At 33.2% G+C, this 20,180-nt stretch overlaps 1 protein-coding gene and 1 non-coding gene across 2 annotated transcripts; both read right to left on the bottom strand.

The window, feature by feature from the left end:
- Positions 1-5,467: 5,467 nt before the first annotated feature.
- Positions 5,468-18,457, bottom strand: LOC108455335 (LEAF RUST 10 DISEASE-RESISTANCE LOCUS RECEPTOR-LIKE PROTEIN KINASE-like 2.1). The gene is made up of 2 exons (XM_053019256.1): positions 17,299-18,457; positions 5,468-5,664 (listed from the first exon to the last, which is right to left on the bottom strand). The coding sequence occupies exons 1-2, from the start codon at positions 18,032-18,034 to the stop codon at positions 5,600-5,602; spliced, it is 801 nt and encodes a 266-aa protein (XP_052875216.1). The 5' UTR covers positions 18,035-18,457; the 3' UTR covers positions 5,468-5,599.
- On the bottom strand, positions 9,108-9,214 carry LOC128281101 (small nucleolar RNA R71). Its single transcript, XR_008271316.1, has one exon. It is a non-coding gene; the product is annotated as a small nucleolar RNA R71 (small nucleolar RNA).
- Positions 18,458-20,180: the final 1,723 nt, after the last annotated feature.

Below are 20,180 nucleotides of genomic sequence, written 5' to 3' on the forward strand. Positions count from 1 at the left end.
AGCTAACTGTCAAAAATAAAAATCCTTTTCCTAGGATAGACGATTTGTTTGACCAATTTAGAGGGGCAATTGTGTTCTCCAAAATAGATCTAAGGTCAAGGTATTACCAACTTAAGGCGAGGGAGGCGGATGTACCCAAAACTGCTTTTAGAACTCGTTCTGGCCACTATGAGTTCTTTGTAATGCCATTCAGCTAACCAACGCTTCTACCTATTTCATGGATATGATGAACAAAGTGTTCTAACCCTTCCTTGATCTATTCGTGGTTGTCTTCATTAATGATATTCTAGTTTACTCCAAAACTAAACTCGAACATGATAAGCACCTTAAGATGTTTCTACGAATCCTTCGAGAGAAGAAACTATTCGCCAAACTGAGTAAATGTTAATTCTGGCATTCTTTTTCTGGGTAATGTGGTATCCGCAGAGGATATTCAAGTAGATCCAAAGAAGATAGAAGCTATTCTTGAATAGAAACAACCTAAATTTTTTTTCTAAAATCCATAGTTTTCTGGGTTTGGTTGGGTATTAATATGGATTTTTTGAAGGTTTTTCCTTAATAGTTGCACGCCTAACCAAATTGCTAAGAAAGGATATCCAATTTAAATGGACGGACGAGCAACAATCCAACTTTGAAAAGCTTAAAGCGGTGTTAACCTAGGCTTCTATTTTAATTCAACCCGAATTGAAGAAAGAATATGTGGTGTATAGTGATGCATCCTATACTGGCCTTGGTTGTATGTTCATGTAAGGTAGTAAAGTAGTGACTTATGCACCAAGGCAGTTGAAGCAACATAAGTGCAACTACCTGACTTATAGCTTAAAGTTGGATACAATAGTTTTTGCACTAAATATATGGAGACATTACTTGTATAGGGAGAAGTGTTACATCTATACCGATCATAAGAGCCATAAATACCTTCTCACACAAAAGGAATTGAACCTTAAGCAACGGAGGTAGTTAGAGCTATTAAAATATTATGATTGTGTAACTGAATACCACCCTGAGAAAGCCAATGTTGTAGTGGATGCCCTAAGTAGAAAGCAGATGATTGATTTAAAGGCGATGTTTGCTAGGTTAAGTTTAGTGTATGATGTAGGCTTACTAGTAAAACTACAAATGAACCCACCCTAGCCAATGAAATCAAAGCTAAACAACCTTTAGATGTATCCTTGTTACCTGGAATTACACAAGTTGAGGAGGGAAAAACTAAAGATTTTAAGTTTATTGAAGATGGCATCTTGTGCTTTTGAGGGAGGTTTTGTGTGTCGAATGACAATGGATTAAGATAAACCATACTTCAAGAAGCGCATGTTAGCCTTTATGACATGTATCTTAGAGGAAACAATATGTATCAGGATGTTAAAGAACTGTATTGGTGGCTAGGTCTGAGCTGAGACATGACCGAATTTGTGGCTAAGTGCCTAACGTATCAACAAGTAAAAGTTAAAAATCAATTCCCTTTTGGATTGTTGCAAGCTATCAAAATACTTTAGTGAAAGTGGGAATGAATAACGATGGACTTTGTTAGTAGGTTAACCTTAACCCCACTAAGAAATATTCAATTTGGGTTATAGTAGACCAATTAACGAAGTCAACAGACTTCTTACCTATCCACAAGGATTACTCATTACAGAAGTTGGCTAAGTTATACATTTCGAAGATTGTGAGGTTGCATGGGGTGCTCATATCGATTATTTTAGATCGAGATCCCTGTTTGGAAGAAATTGCAAGAGTCATTAGGAACCCATTTGGATTTTAGCTTTGTCTTTCATCTGTAGTCTAACGAGTAATCCGAGCGGGTGATACAATTATTGGAAGATATGTTAAGTGGTTATATTATCAAATATTGAGGTAGTTGGGAAGAACATTTACCCTTAGCCAAATTTTCCTACAACAATAGCTTCCAATCGAGCATCCAAATGGCAACTTATGGTGCTGAATATCGCTGCAAATGCAGAACTCCTTTGTGTTGGATCAAAGTAGGTGAAAGGAAAGTTCTAGGTCCCAAGTTGGTACAAGAATCTGAGGAGAAAATAAGGTTGATTCAGGATAGACTAAAAGCAGCTTCTGATAGATAGAACTCATAAGCGGATTTAAAGAGAAAAGACATTGAATACAGTATCGGCGATCAAGTATTCCTAAAGGTGTCCCCATGGTGAAATGTGTCAATATTCAGTCGATAAGGTAAGTTAAGTCCGTGATTCATATGACCTTATCAAATCCTTAGGAGAATTGGTTGTGTTGCATACCAATTTGAATTACCTCCCAAACTGGATTGAATTCACAATGTTTTAAATGTCTCGTTGTTGAGACGTTACAATTTCGATCCCTCCCACATTGTTCTAATCGAAGAGATTGAGGTACGACTGGATCTATCCTTTGAGGAGGAACCTGTGCAAATTCTAGAACATGATGTAAAGATTCTAAGAAGAAAGCGAATCCCTCTGGTTAAGGTTCTATGGCGAAACCATGGAATTAAGGTCACATGAGAAACAAAAGACACGTTCTGTTAGTAGTATCCATATCTATTCGAACTAGGTTAAATTCAAGAACGAAAATTTTTTTAGGAGAGAACTATAACGCCCCAAATATATAGGTTTAGAATTGATAAATCACCAAGAAATGACTTGGTCTTGATGGTTAAGTAACTAGAATAGTCCCTAAATATCCTAGGTTCAGGCCCTACTCTTTCTATTTTCTCCTATTTTATTTTCAACAACTAAGAAACAAAATCAAACTACAATATGTATTATTTAGTGTAAAAATATGTCATGTGCAAGTAGTAGTCCAATTGGTAAGGCCTTTGCATTTCTTCCCTCTCCCTTGCTCCCAAGGTTTGAATCACCCTTGCTTCAAACACTTTTTTTTTATTTTCTTCTCCCAAACTAGACCCAAAAGAAGGAATAATTGCTAAACCGCCCTTACAGTTTCAAACAATAGTTATTTAATCACTTTTATCATAATTGAACTAGATTTTCCTACTTTTCCTAATCCAGTCAAAATTGAGTTTTTTTTTTCTTATATCTTCTTCCTTTTCTTTCATTCCCTTTCTTTTTCACCATATTTCTTAATAATTTGCTATTGAAAATATTGAATCTTCCAAACCGAATCAAATTTTATTCCATTGTGTTTTATCAGCTTAGCAAATCACCATCGATTCCATCTTTAATCTTGCTAAGAAACAGTAAATAAACATTGATCCTTTGTTTCATTTCTGTAATTTCATTATATGAACCTCCAACCTTGATCTTTAAGTTCGATTAATGGACTTAATCAAAATATTGTCACATATTTCGTAAATCTTGACAAATATTGATTTAATTGTTAACCCGAGCATTTTTTTCTGTTGAAGGACATGATTTAGGTATTCCCGATCAGATCTGAACGAGAGGGACATCGCTCAAGACTCCATTGTCAGGTGTGTGTGTGTGTGTGTGTGTGTGTGTGTGTGTGTGTGTGTGTGTGTGTGTGTGTGTGTGTGTGTGTGTGTGTGTGTGTGTGTGTGTTCTTTCATGAAAAATAGAGCAAAATCAAGCCTAGAATAGGGCCACACTGGTGTTTGGGCCACCCGTATGGACCACATGGGTGTTTGGGCCACCCGTATAGACCACACGGCCCCTTACATGACTATGTCCCCCTGTAACCCTAGGATTTTTACTTCTCACACGACCTAGGACCCTCCACAAAGTCGTGTCTCCCTTGTAGGTTGCAATTTCAAATGCCACACGAACACAGTCTGTCATACAACCTAACCACACAGCCATGTTCCCCCTCCATACGTTCGGTCACACGACCATGTGTCTCCTATAAGTAAAATTTTATAGTTTAACCCAAAGTTTTATATCTTGTTTATTTAGTCCCTGATCAATTCCTAAACTATTTTAATGTTTAATTTTGTTCAATTAAGACCCTATTAGTATGTTTATGCTAAAATCTATGATTTATTGATTTATTATGATACTTATATATATATATATATATATATATATATATAAAGTTGTATGAATTATGAATAGTATGTATATAACTATTGTACATATGACATGCCTATTTTTTTGTTAATCTAAATATAAGTAAAGCATGAATTTGCTACTGATTTGCCTCATATTTTATATGCATTAATAATATCATATTTAATTGCATAGGATGGGATGGGACGTTTTGAAAGGATGAAGATCTAGCAGATTATTTATTTGCAATTCCGGTGGTTCATCCACATATTATCCGAAAACTATGATTTGCAATTATGTTGTGTATTCACAACCATCTGGTAGCATATTAACCTACAACATTGGTGGTTCTCCCACCCATTATCTGGTAGCATATTAATCTACAACTTTGTGATTTTACCCACAAACCCGGTGTGTAGAGATGGACAAGTTTTGGGGAACTTTTATGGCGTGTAGAGATGGCGTAGAATCTTATCTGCTAACCGAATCTATTTGCACTCGTAAGGCACATGTTCAAAATTCTGAAACATTCGATATGATTTGATATATGTGCATATGTTTATACATAATTAAACTTATTTTTTCTTCCATTATACCGAATTGTTATTGTGAATTATGCTTTGTGTTGTGATCTCGTATACTAATCGGTTACACTGATTTGCATGTGATGGAACTCAAACTAAGCTTCATAGCGCACTCCCTTTTTATTTTTCCACCTTTTTAGGTAACCCACCAAGATAGGACACTGGCATGACATTCATAGGGACTTGGCTTAGTTTCGTTTTCTTAATACACTAAGATGTCATTAACATTCATTATTTCTTTTAAAAGATTGTATTATTTATTTTTGAACCGTGACATGAGACTTAGGATTTAGATTTGTTTTATCTTACATGACATTTTATTTAAAATTTTAAGATATTATGCTATGATTATTAATTAATATGCATGCCCTGACTTTCCTTAAAACCAATATATTTCATTTACCCGTTGCAAAATTAAAATTAAGATTTTGAGGGTAAGTAAAACAATGTGTACTAAGTTTTCTACTAAATTAAAACAAGTGATTGTTTTCAAAACTTCGGTAGCTGTGTGGGTCATTTCAGTGACTAATGTAATCTTCCGAATTTGAGTCTAATGTCTAGGCCAAGTTGGGAAGGTTACATGTCAATCCCCTGGTCATACTTGTGGAGTCTAAAAACTCTACTAGTAGTGTATCGAATATTTTCCATTATTTTATACTTTAATAATGATTATGAATTTTTTGTTAGCACTATATTTGAATTATCAAAATAATTTGAATTATATTTATTAGTTATTGTTTTGAATAATGCTACTTTGCATTAATTAAATGAAGTTAAACTATGTTGTACATTGAATATGATACAAATATTTTAATTATGATTTGAAAATTTTAATGTTATTAAAAATTATTAATTTATAATATTGTATAAATTCTTTAATTATGATTTCAAAATTTTTCATTATATATCAATTTTAAATAAGTTAATAAATTTTAATTATGTTCAATAATTTGAATAATGAATTAAAACAATAAGTAACAACTAATTATAATATTATTTTTAAAAAATTAAAAAATAAACGTGTAAAAAATCATGAGCAGAATATAAAACATTATAAATGAATTAAAAGAATCGGGGGAGTAGATTACCTAGGGCAAGCTTTTTTCCCAAGTTAAAACTACTGCGACCTGAAATAGAAAAAAAAATTGTCCTTTTTTAGAAGAAATTAAATGAATATGTTATATGGAAAATGGGATAAATAATAATAAAAATATCATGGAGGATCATATACTAAAAGTTAGATTGCATTGGGTTTAGGACTAGTTTAGCATTGTTTCTAAGAAGCACTTTTGAGGAACTTTTTGGGGTCTGAAAAGCACATTTTCTCTAAAAAAAAAATCTTGTTTAGCAATGCATTTATCCCAAAAGTGTTTTTTGTCCCAAAAGTGATTTTTAGAAGCAATGTTAAACTAGTCAAATTAAAGAGCAAATTGATCCTTCTGTAAAAATTCCATTCATTTCTATTGTTTAAAACTAGTTCTTTTACATCAACATGAAATACATGTGGTTAGTCACGTGTCACTGTCTGTTATTACACGTCAATTTTTAACAGTACAAATAGATAAATTTTTATCATAAAATATTGTTTTTCTCTTTGATTTAACATAAAAGGGACTAATTTATCTATTTTTTTAGCAGAAAGAGACAAAATACTAATTGACTAAAAGTGCATGAGCCTCCATGATACTTTTACCGATGAATAATCCATCACTCAACATTTCTAAAGGCATGTAATCCTAGTTCCTCCAAAGGGTAAATTATTAGCAGTCTAAATGCCATTTTGTAGTCCCAATTTCAGCTATGAAACAAGAAAAAGAAGCAAAACATGTAATAATCCAAAGAAAAGATATTATTATTTTGTTTCCACGCTTAAAGTTGATTAATGGTATCCTGTCACACCCCAAAATAAATAGAGTTAGTAGAAATAATTAAACAAGAAATGAGCATTGGGCTTGATAGTTAAGAGTTAGTGCATGGAAACACAAAAATTTATATACTTTTTCATACCCAATTTTTCTTAAATTCATGCAAGTTCGGTTAAATTTTTGTCGAAAAATAATTAAATATTATAAAATAATTAAGTCATGTTAAAAATATGAACATGGTGAATTTATTTAATTTTATACTTAACTTTGACTAATTTTGACTATTTTCGACAGATTCGCGCAAAGGGTGAAAATTGGGTTGGCTGACGCTACTGAAAGCACAAAACTGATAAGCAATTTGAAGTATTGAGGCACTTTAATTTCCAACATAAGACGGGCCAGAAATGTGTATTAATTCATAATTTAATTAATTTTAATTTATTCCCCATTTAATTTGGGTTAAATAAATTATTTTTAATTAATTATGGAGAAAGGGTCCAGTTGAACCGCACTGGTCGAGCCAGATTGAGTGAACCAAACCAGCCACTAAATGGGCAGCCCAGAACCGTCCATATGCTGGCCCAAATCAGCATTTTAGCTGATTAAATATGCTTGCAAAAATGCCCTCAAAAGACTTCTAAATTGCGTTCAAACCCCACCTTAAATTATGGCTTTGTAGATTTGCCCCAAGTTTAAAATAGCAAAGTTGAAACTCTCAACTTTGCCATGTGTGTGGTCGGCCAAGGGAGGGCTCTTTGGCTACTGGAATTTGCTATTTTTAGCAGCCACAATCAGCTATAAAAGCCACCCCTTGCTGATCATTCAAAGCATCCCTCAGTTCACATCATTCTCTTATTCCCTTTCTCACTTTTCTCTCATTTTTTCCATTCCATTCCCTTTTGTTCAAGTGCCGATTTCTTCTCTTGGGAAAGAGGTTTCCATCAGCCAGCCATTTTGGAGAAGCAATTAGGTGTTCATAAGCCACCTTGATAGCCAAGGCCAACGAAGAACAAAGAACGGAGCAACTAGTCAAGCCACGGAGAAACACTGGATTTGCCTCTTGTTCCCTAACTCTTTAATTTTTGTTGTTGTTTTGACGAACATGTTTATGAATATTTATGCTATTAAAATGGTTATTTTAATCAATTCATCTTAAATTATGTTTGTGTTGGGTTGATTATATTTTTTTTGCTTAAATTATTAAAATGATGTTTATGCTGTTATAAGCCTTGGTAAGATGCTTGATTAAGTAAAACCATGCCTAAGTTATTCTTTCGTTACAACTGTGAGGTAACTAATGAATTAATTATTTAAACGGATTGCAATTGTAATTAGTTGACACAATACTTAATCAGTGCATGTTTACTCTTCTAAGGTAGCTGAAGGTTAAATTAGCAATGTATCTGGCAATATTATTTCCTTGCATAACTTGCAAGATTATTGTGATTAAATTGTTTCAAGGTAGGGATGCCTTGTTACTTCACAAAGTCTTTTATATGCTTATTAGATTTAATTAATCGTTTGAATTGATATAGGGATATGCAAGAGGTTGGTTCAATTTAATGAGTATGTATGTGCAATAACATGTTTGCTTACTAGAATCTGTTTAGTCGGTTGAATTGACATAGGGATATGTCAAGAGATGAATGGATTTTTGTTTGTAAATATGTTCATAAGTTAGCAAATTACCAGGTTGCTATGAATTTATTCGTAACAATGTAAACATGAGTTTAATAATTCTAAGTTAAAGAAATATAATTAATCCAACACAAGTATGTTACATTGATTAAATCTTTTTGAAATCGTGCACCAGAACTCTTTTGTTTTATTTTAATTATTTACTTAGTTTTTAAATAGTTTTTGACCAACTTTTAAAATCAGATTATTTTTACCTCGCCAAAGTGTTTTACAAATACTTCCATAAATAATTCTTTTTACAGTCCCTGTGGGTACGATAACTCAAAATTTACTTGTCACTTTAATACTTGTTGCGATTGTGTACACTTGCACATTTTTCCGTCGTTCCAAGTTTTTGGCGCCATTGTCGGGGACTGTTTTCAAAAAGTCATTATTTGTGATTTTGTTAGTTTTACATTTTGGTTTATTTTTCTGTTTAATTTTTAACTTAATTAATTTTTCTGTGATTATTTCAGGTGTTTATGAGTATTGACCAGATTACTGACTTACTCTCTGCAGACCCTGAGATTGAACGAACTTTCCGACAGCAAAGAAGACAAGCGAACCAGAGAAGGACTGAAGGAATGAATTTCGAGAATATGAATCAAGGAAATGGAGCAAACCTTACTCAAAATCCTATCCTTATTGCTGACGATAGGGATAGAGCCTTAAGACAATATGTTGTGCCAGTATTTAACGATCTTAATCCTGGTATTAGGAGACCTGAAATTGAGGCACAACAATTTGAGCTGAAGCCAGTCATGTTCCAGATGCTTCAAATAGTGGGCCAATTCAGTGGAATGCCTACAGAAGATCCTCATCTTCATTTAAGACTATTTATGGAGGTGAACGACTCTTTCAAATTAGCTAGAGTTACCGAAAATACATTACGATTGAAGCTATTCTCGTACTCACTAAGGAACAGAGCTCAAGCCTGGTTGAATTCATTACCACCAAACTCAATTTCTACATGGCAAGAGTTAGTCGAAAGATTCCTCATGAAGTACTTCCCGCCAAGCAAGAATGCTAAATTGAGGAACAAGATCACTGCTTTCCAACAAATGGATGATGAATCCTTGTATAAGGCATGGGAACGATACAAAGAACTACTAAGGAAATGCCCTTATTACGGAATCCCATACTGCATCCAACTTGAGACATTTTATAATGGTCTCAATGCTCACACGAGGATGGTAGTGGACGCTTCTGCTAACGGTGCTCTCCTTTCTAAGTCTTATAATGAGGCTTACGAAATCATCGAGAGGATCGCCAGTAACAATTATCAATTGCCGACCAATCGAGCCGCATTAGGAAAATGAGTCGCTGGAATACATGAAGTGGACGCTCTCACTTCACTTGCATCTCAGGTATCTTCAATATCCTCAATGCTTAAGAATCTTACCACTAATGGGTCTTATAGTTTTGTAGCCCAACCACCTCACCAATTTGAGAGTATAGCCTGTGTTTATTGTGGGGAAAGACATTTGTTTGAAGAATGTCCATCAAACCCCGAACTACATGGGTAACCAGAACCAAAATCGAGGAAGGTAAGGACTACAATCCAACTTCTACAACCCATCGTGGTGAAACCATCCGAATTTTTCCTAGAGTAACCAAGGGGCTGGAACTAGTAACAACTATGCTCAATCTAGACCGATTCAGCCGCCCAATTTTTCCCAACAAGCTTAGAAACCAGCTCAGGTCGAATCATCCAATAGCTTAGAGAATTTATTGAAGGCATACATGGCAAAAAATAATGCCACTCTAAGGAATTTGGAGAATCAAGTGAGCCAGCTGGCTACGGAACTCAGGAACCGACCACAAGGTGCTTTACTTAGTGATATGGAGAATCCGAGGAATTCGGGGAAGGAGCATTACAAAGCATTGACATTGAGGAGCGAAAAGACACTATCGAAGCTGAAAAGAAGCCAACTGATGCTTAAGACTCAGAGGAAGTTCAACCGAGTGTTGAAATTCCAGTTACACAAGAACCAGAATCTACAAAACCCAACAAGGTAATTCCAGAACCAGCTAATTCTGATCAACTAACAACTCCGTTAGATGCAGAATTACTGCAGAAAATGAATCAAACAGTTTAATACATTAGGGTCGATATGTGATTTCGATATGTGTGTGCAAGTAAGACCTTGTTTAATACGTTGGCATCGATATGTGACTCCGATATATGTGTGCGAGTAAGACCCTGTCTGAGACAGTGGCATCATTATCTAATTATATGTAAGACTACATCTGGGACGTTAGTATTGTACAATATGTGTAATTATCCGAGTATCCTATTCAATTCTGAATGGTTCAACAGGCAATGATAAGTTGTGATCGAATGTGTAAAATGAGTTAAACAATCATGTATGAGTTATTTGATTACCTAATTGAAAATAACGTAAGTTTGTTATTTGATATATAATGCAAATTCCGTATATGATAATAATGTAAATATAGGTGGATTTATGTGGTATTTTTGGCTATATGCTATGTATAAGTATGTGATGTTAAAGTTTGATTTATGAGTATATGTATATTATTTTATGTGTATTCGGCTATATGGTGTTAATATGTCTTTGAAATTAAATGATGCTTGAGTATATATATATGTACAGTCGGTTAAAGTAAGGTTTATTATAAAAGCATACGTTATTTATAAAATGTTAAACTTGAGATTAAACGTAGTTATGATCGTATAATATGGTTTGGTTTAAATAAGTTGATAATACCTTGAATTGTTAATTGCTTATGACTTATTAAGCTATAAAAGCTTACTCTGTGTGTATATTCGTTTCTATTTTATAGATTTTGGATCAAGTTACGAGCTCGGGGATCGTCAGCACAGTCCATCACACTATCTACTGTTTTGGTATTTTATAAGTTGAACTCGGTCTTATGGCATGTATAGGCTAGCTTTGGAGTCAGTCTATTTTAGACATGTATGTATTTAAAGCCATGCGAAAATGGCTTGATCTTAGTGCTTATGATCTGAAGTTTAAGTAATTTTGGTCGTGCTTTATGTATATATAAATGTGCAAGTTAAACTTGATATATGGGTGATGAATGTGTTTCGGTTATAGTTTATTATTGACTTATTTAGGATGTGTGATTTGCCTTGTAAAGTGGCTTGGAACAAGTGAATGACATGTCTTTATATTCGGTTAGTGATAGGTGAAACTTATACATATGCCTGTAATATGCTTGTTTATGGTTTGGTATTTAAAGATTAAATTGTTAGCGAAATGATTGATTACTATATGTGTATTATGTATATGTAATACTTAATTCGGCTTTGGCATGTGGTTTATTTGGCAAGTAAGTGATTTGATAATGGTGTGACCATTTGAGGTTATACTTGATAACAGAATTAAGGATTAGTTGACAGGTTGAAGAATGAAGTTTAAGTTTATCATTATTATACATGTGAATTAGGTGAATACTGATATGTTAACTGTGCCCAAAAAGTTTAAATATGGCTACAGTGAAATGCGCTTAAGTTGGAAATAATTATAATTGAATTCGGTTATTAAGTGATGCATGTTATGAGTTATATACATAAAGGTATGATTATGAAGACGCGCGGATAGTTTAACTTAGATTAATGTGTGAAAGTGTATAATAAACGAATTGAATTGTTCATTAAATAGTTAATAGAGTGTGATAATTATAGTTTGATATTTAAGGTTAAAAAATTACTTTTCTTTTTAGGATAATATGCGTATAATATGAAAGCTTTAAAAGTAAGTTGGCCATGATGTAATGTTAACCATAATCTTATATGATAATAAATATTATGCCATGTGATATGGTTGGCATAGATTAAAATACGGATGTGTATAGATAAGTAAAATGATATATTTGGAATTTAGTTTTAGTAATGAAATTGTATTTAAGGGAGTATTAATACATGTTTGGTATGTGAGATGAAAAATGTTGGTTAATGATTTAGTCATTCGCCTGCAATAAAATTTGATAGTCATAAGGTTCGAATTATATGTTTATAGATGATTTTGATGCAAGTTTAATTGGTACAAAAATTGATTATATGCATGATATTGATATGGTTGAATTTTGAAGCATGATTCGTTTATGTAATATAATTAATAATGCATGTTTGTTTTTAATTGGTATGTGCTTTATATAAACGAATTTGATTTATATGAATAAGAGAATGCTTATTAATTTTAGTACGGAAAAATTTTACAAAGGAAAATATATTACTTTATGCATGAATAGTAATTAATGACTATAGGGAGTTGCATTTTAATCAGTAACACCTCGTAATCCTAGTTCGGCGACGAATACGGGTTAGCGGTGTTACAATGAGCCTAAACATTTCCTTAGCCTAATTGGACATGAGAAAACCAACTAAAAGACTAATATGTCATCTATCAAGTCCAATTGGGGAGATGTCTTGTCTTAGGCATCGGAGTAGATGACTCACAGAAGATAAAGACATAAATGTGGCTGACTATACTAGCAGTACATCAGACAAAACCCAAGCAGAATAGATCCTGAATCTGTTTATTAATTTATTCAATTGAGACATTCATAATGTGGCATACCTAAATCCTTAGTAGATGGTGGACTATGTATGCGTGACTCATACACTTTGATGTAAGTAAAAGCTTGAGTTCAAATAGATAAGGAACAGAAAGCTAGTAAGTTGGGCATACGACTTTTGTTGTATGTAGAGTCATTCACAATAGTGGAATTCATAGCCCAAAACATGGGTAAATGATATCCTCTCATTGGCATTACATGGTTGATGAAAAGTAAACGTGGCCACGGGTCGTCTGTCTTCGTGATGGATGACTTGATCACTATTGGATAGTGATTGAGTTTTCATGAAGGAAGAAGTAATGGTTATTATGAGATAAAATAGAATCATATTGGGAGAACGAATAATATCCCAAAGAGATCAAGGATATCCTATGAGGGTAACACACTTATGACAAGGTCATTGGACGAGCACTAAGTAGTTGCTTTCATAATGGTATGTCGTTTGGGAGCTCAGTCACGATACTATAGTGGAAGGCAAAACTTAATTATAAATCATTTGAGGCTTAATTATAAATCATTTGAGGCTCAACTACATAGGTCCAATTAGTCCTTCCGCTAGCTCGTTGAAACCAAAAATGAATTACGTGTTTGAATACAAATGAACGAAATGAATAGGAAAAGAGAAATGGGAAACATTCAAGAATGATTATGGTTTTATCCGAAATGGAGAAATAGAATCATTTGGAAATGAATATAGGTTTCCAAAAATGGAAATAGAAATGGAAATGAAAATGAAAATGATCCATTTGCAATCCTATATGGATTACTTAACAACTGATCAAAAGAATAAGTTATGTTTTTGGACTAGTTTGAGGCCCAAAATGAAAATAAATCATTCAATCATATTGAACATGTTGAGTTGTGAAATATTTAACATATTTTCTTGAAATTTTACTAAAGGCAACATCGTCAAAATTTTACCAACGGTAAAATCATTAAAATTTTGCTCGGGGTAAAATAGGGATGAGAAAATTATTTTTTATATAAATATTAAAGTTTATTTTTGGAAATAGAAAAACTAAATTGGGTTGAATCATATTACAAATTATTGGGCCAAAAAGGTCCTAAAATTACTCGTAGTTGGACCTGATGTGAGAGAGACCCAAAAAGCCCTCATGGACATGAAAGGGATGACAACCCTAGTAGGAATACTAGGGTGTGCCTCCTACCCTAGTCCTATTCTAAGCAGGATATTGTTTTTCTATTTGAAATAAACCACAACTCATCAAGGGTTCTACCTTCTCGTCCTATAAAGAGATGGCACTGGTAGATCTACTAACACAACTTTGAAAGATTGTTATTCTGCTGAAAAATAGAAAGAATTTATTCTCAACTATTACATATATTTTTCTAGAATAACAATTCTACTGGTTTCTATTAAAAAGAGAGAATTTTCATTTTCACCCCCAAAAGGAGAGAAAACTTTTTCTAATTTTGTGTTTAGATTCAATTGGTTCAAGCCCACACTCGAAGCAGTTCATGGTACGAGAATAGCGGATAAGATCATTTGGTTGAAAGATGGGGACAATGAATGTCTACTAAGTCAAAAACACAAGTACGAATTCGGTTAAGGTTTATTGCAATAAATATCACAAATTGGGTCGGTTTTTAAAATTTTAATTTGCTACTGTACAAGAAACTGTCTTTAAACTAAATTTTTTCGACACCAGTTGAGATGAAATTAATCCGACCCTTCCCATATTGTTCCAATCAAGGAGATTGATGTCAGACCGGATTTGTCCTTTGAGGAGGGACTCCTACAAATTCTAGATCGTGATGTAAAGGTTTTAAGAAGGAAACGAATTCCACTTGTTAAGGTTCTGTGGTAGAATTATGCCACTGAGGAGGCACATAAGAATCAAAAGACATGATCCATCAATAGTATCTTTATCTGTTTGAAACAGGTAAATTTCAAGGATGAAATTTCTTTTAAGGAGGGGAGAGTTATCACACCTCTAAATAAATAGGGTTGGTAGAAATAATTAAACAAGAAATGAACATTAGGCTAGATGATTAAGAGTTAGTGAATTCACCTTAGAGGCTTACGTTCGAGCCCCCTTCCCCCTCTCGTTTTCCTTTTAATTTCAACAAAATTGAGAAATTTTCATATGTCGCCCCTAGTGTTTACAAACCCTGGGTATTTAACCAATTATTTTTTGACTAGAATTCATATATTGCCCTCTTTTTAATTCCAACTAGAAATTTTCCTTCCCATTCTTATTTTTTTTCCTTATCTTTTCCTCTACTTTGCACCATATTTTCATCTTATTGTTGCTGATTATTTTTTTCCCATATCGAATCATTCCCCATTCAATCATTTTCTATCGGTTCTGAAATTGTCATCAATAGCATCCTTATCCTTGTAAAAAAACAGTAAGTACACCTCATTTTGATGATTAAATCTCGCATAATGTTAATCTTTAGGTTCAATTAATCAATATTTTACGGTTCTTTACAAATCTTTGATAATCTTATCAAAATATTGATACCAATTGTTAGCTCATTCGTATTCCCCATTGAAAGACCGGATCTAGGTGAATCAGACCAAAATCGAGCGTGAGGAACGTCGATCGAACTCGTGGTGAAAGGTGTGTGCTATTTACCATGTGAATTGGGGAAAATCGTGTGTAGGTATAGGGCCACACGGCCACCCACACGGGTGTGTGGAGCCACCACACGACCATGTATACTTGTAGAGTTTTGGGACTTTATGAACCACACAGCCTCAACTTGTTACACGGCCTGCCACACAGTCGTGTCTCTACTGTAGGGTAATTTATATATTTTCACACGACATCAGGATGTCACATGACCGTATAACCCTTCCACATGGCCATGTAACCTCTGTTTTACAGTTTTGCCTAGAATTTTATAAATTGTTCAGTTTAGTCCCTATATAGTCCCCAAATTATTTTTAGAGATTTTATTCACTCAATTGAGTCTCTGATATTATGAATATGCTAGAATCTATGATTTAATGACTAAATTGCTACTGTTATAATATGTAATATGTGAATGTTGCATGAATGTTGTACTGTAATTTTGATGAATTGATATTTTAATAATTGTTTTTGCCTTTTGAGTGCATGTTAAGCATGTCTACTGCTACTGTTGAGCTAATTAGATGTTAAGCATGACTACTATTTCTATACAAAACTATTACAAGTATGTCATATTACATTGCGTGGGGTGAGACGATTGAAAGGGGGAAGTACTAGCAGTTTAATAATTTGCAAACACTAATGGTTTATCCATATCTTACTGGCAGTTTATTTGCAAACATTAGTGGTTTATCCACAACTTACTGGCAGTTTAACTGCAAATTTTTTTAAAATACTAGTGGTTTATCCACAATTTTTGCTGGCAATTCATTTGCACATTACCAATGGCTCATCAGAAAAACGAAGTGTTGGGATGGATGAGTTCCCCAAAACTCTTATTGTGAAGTGTAGCGGAGTATGAGTAGGAACTTTTCTGTTATACTTGAATTGCATTGACATCATAAGCATGCACAAATGATCTGTTGAATTTTGCTTGCTATACAATTGTGATTGTTCTAAGAATTGTTATTATGTATACCTTATCTATTGTTTGCACTAATCTCCTTGGGTTTGGTTTCACACTAATCTTCTTAAACTCACACCCCCTTAATTTCCATCTTTACAGATAACCCATAAGGTTAGGACGCAGACTCGACATACGGAGGGCTCGGCTCAATTTATTTTTATTAAAAGTATTCTAGACTTATTATTATCATTTCTATTATTTTGGAACTGTATTTTTTTTTATTTAAATTGTGGCATGGGACTTTTTATTAAAAGAGTTTATTTAGCATGCATGATATTTAATTTGATTTTAGGATCTTGAAACATAGATTTTGAATTAATTATACATAAAATTCTAGTTTTTCTAATTTAAAACTATTATGAATATTACTCTTCATAAATGAGATTTTGAAAAGTAAATAAATTAGAAATCAACTTTTGCAAAGTAACTATTAAAATCAATCCTTTTTAAAGAAATTGTACCTTATAAAAGAGTAATTTAATAGGTGGGGGCACTTTGCTCTATATAACCAAAGATTTCGGTGGCTTAATTTAAAGAAGAAAAAGAAATATTACTTTGGCCGCACCTTTTCATTGCATTTGAAGGTGGGAAAATGAAATTAAGAAGAGAAGTAGAAGATGAGGCTTGGGCCAAACAAGTTGGGAAGAATAGTCCTTTAACGGGTGATGCTGTCTGGGACCGCTGACCAATTCCAAAGTTAAACCATGAATGGATTTTTCTTAAAGGTCTAATCAATGAAGTAAAAGCTGAAAAGATTGGATAATTAAGAACCCAAAGCTGGGGTTAATTCTGGGTCAAAAACAGCAGAAAAAGAGGACTGGATATCAACTGGATTCCATGTTTCTGGACAATGATTCAACGGAGTGTTTTAACTATTCAGGAAGAGTTAAAAGAAGAAACAAACTCAAATAATTCGTTTTTTTTTTAAGTTCTAAGAGATCCTATGATTTATATCATATTTTTTGGGGGAAATTCTTTGTATTTTTTATCGATGTATCTAACTTATGTAAATAGAAATTATTGTAATATATAATAATAAATAATAATTGATATTTTCAGAAAAATATTACTATAGGTATACCGTACCTCGGTTGCATTCAGTTGAATGAGGATTGTCACGACAATAGCAGGCAAATGTAGAGGTTTCATTTTGGTTGGATCCGCATCTTCCGCCAGAATCCTCGCATTGTTTGCAATAACCATCGTATGCTAAGTATTTAATATCAAAGGGTTCGAGTAAACTTTCATTCACGGTGCTGATTCCCCCAATCAGATAATCAAAGGCCTTTTTCCCAATAGGAATTTCAACTTCTTCACTGTATCCAGTACATTCATTTTCATCCTCCTTAAAGAACATGAGGGAAGTTTCTTTTCCACCCTTTCTGCAACTGAAACGATGATTCGGACCTCCCCTGCTTCGGCAGTCGTAGAACAGAGTAATGTTTTCAGCAGTTTCAGTATAATTAAAAGCATAGTTTATCAAAATCGGCTGAGGACAAGTGTTGTTCAATTCCACTCGTTTGATTGTTAACAAACCATAAGAGCGATTGAGATGCAGCACATAGAATTCTTGGGAACTGAGCGTCAGAACAGGGGGCTGATTCTGCCTGCACTTCAGCTTATACCCTTCATCACCGTAACCGCAATATGAAGGTCGATTATATTGATCGGTCCAGAAAGGATATGAAATATTAACAAGGTTTCCACAATCAAATGGAGCGCATGAAGTAAAGTGGAAATCATCTCGGGCGTAAGACAGTTGGAAAATAGTTAAAAGGAATAAGATGGAGAAGGAAGATGGTGAAAGGAAGTAGGCATCCATGGAACAATGAGCGAATAGTTTGTTTGAAGTGAAAAAGGGAAGTATTGGGGAGACAAAAATGGGGTTGGGTTGGAAATTTAACAGAAAAGGAAGGGGAGGTGTTAGAAATTTCCAAGAGATGGAAAGAAAGAAAGATACAAGGGTGCTGACCTTGACCTGTAGAATGATAATTTACATGTGGTTGGGTGTTAGTGGCTTATTTTTCATGGACAAATCATCTTCACTCCAAAAATCTCGTTTAAGTTTTCGCACACTACGTCTAAAAGAAGGTTTACTACTCCACGAGATCAATTACAGGAATTCTTAATTTTCACCAGTTAAACGACTTAAAAAAAAAAAAGAAGAAGAAGAAGAAGAAGAGGAGATTTTAGCATCATTCTTAATTTTGAACTTCATTATCAAAATACCATCTAAAATTTACTATGACAAAAAAAGTGTTATAACTACAACATAAATATAAAAATATTTCAGATTTATATACCAATATATATGATTGCATTAAAAAGTAAATTATATTTGTTTTCATAAACTAGATATAAAAAAATAATTATAAACACAAATATATGAATATCAAGTTAAAGGAGAGATAATCTTGTGGAGAACACTTTATGGAATTATGAGAGATGTTCGGATATTGAATTGGAAAGAAGCAACACCCCAAACAACGCAAAACTTTTTTTGAAATGAGGAGTTTTGATTCAATTTCAATATTTTAAAATTAAGGCTTGAACTTACCATTTTGTTATAATTTAGTACCTAAACTTTTTTTATCTAATTTGGTACCTGAACTTGACATTTTTTCTTAATTTGGTACCTAAACTTTTTTGTAGTCCAATTTGGTACCTTAACTTGGCATTTTTCTTAATATGGTACCTAAGTTTTTTTTAGGTTCAATTTGATACCTCAATTTATTAAATGTTATACAAATTATACAAAACATTAATAATATTAAAAAAATTGTTATGCTATATAAATATTGTTAATATTATAGGAAATTCATGCTAAAAATTAAGTATTGAGCTATACTTAACAAATTAATATTAAATAAGAAAGAAAAAAAGTTTGAAAAACTCAAATTAAAAATTCATTATTTTCAATTAATAGAAAAATAAATAAATAAAATTTAGAAGTAATTGAACTTATAAAAAAATCATATCATCTGTCATATCTTAATCATACATTGATTATTTTTGCTTAAGAAAACAAATCAAGTTTACATATGAAATTGGACCCAAAAAAATTAAGTACTAACTTAAAAAAAAAAAAGGTGAAGTTTGGGTACCAAATTTAAAAAAAGTACTGATAATATTAAGCCTAAAATTAAATTAGTGTCGCTATTCACTCTCACCAAGCAATAAATTTTCAAGAAACAGGAGGGATGGAGAAAAAGTAACAGTCGCTTTTACTTTGATGCATCAGCGGAGCAAGATTTAGAAATGTCTAATTTGTATATCTATCTACATACTTCAATTAACTTTTTTGAATTTTCTACTTTTGGTTTTTATTTTGATGAGCTTTAATGAAGAATCTTAAGCACTGGACTGGAGTTACGAAATATTGCTTCCCACAATTTGATTGTTGTAGACGGATAATCCTGAGGGTACAGTTTCGTAGGATGATCCAATTCCACATCTTCCGCCGGAATCCATGCATTGTTAACAATCTCCGTCGAATGCAAAGTATCTGACGTCAAACGGTTGAATTAAACTTTCATTCACAGCAAGAATTCCGTCTGTCGAATCATCGACAGGAATTTCAACTTTGTCACTACTTCCATCGCATTCATATTCATCATCCTTTCTCTTCCGCCCTTTCTGCAACTGAAACTACTATTTAGAAATCCCCCGCTTCGGCAGTCGTAGAACAGAGTAATACTATCACAAGTTTCAGAAGAATTAAAAACATTAGGTTATCAAAATCTGCTGAGGACAAGTGTTGAATTGCACTCGTAACCCTCTTATTTGGTGAAATTATAATGAAAGTACCTTATTAAAAGAAAAAGTGATTTAGGATAGGGACTCATTTTTGTATTTAACCTTAGTTACAGCGTTACCCTACCAGTCTTGTAGGTGTAAGCGCGTGATAAAAAAAGACTATTCTTCTTGATATTCCCTATTGAGTATTGACACTTTTCAGCTTAGCATTC

This window comes from Gossypium arboreum, chromosome 9 (assembly GCF_025698485.1).
Source record: "Gossypium arboreum isolate Shixiya-1 chromosome 9, ASM2569848v2, whole genome shotgun sequence".
Taxonomy (NCBI): Eukaryota; Viridiplantae; Streptophyta; class Magnoliopsida; order Malvales; family Malvaceae; genus Gossypium; species Gossypium arboreum.

Bases quoted from the DNA above. Each gene is read 5' to 3' on its own strand.
- LOC108455335 (XM_053019256.1), bottom strand. From the start codon at position 18,034: ATGGATGCCTACTTCCTTTCACCATCTTCCTTCTCCATCTTATTCCTT. The intron at 5,665-17,298 runs GTACGGTATACC...TTTCTATTTCAG, and splicing joins TTCAACTGAATGCAACCGAG to GTCGCAGTAGTTTTAACTTG.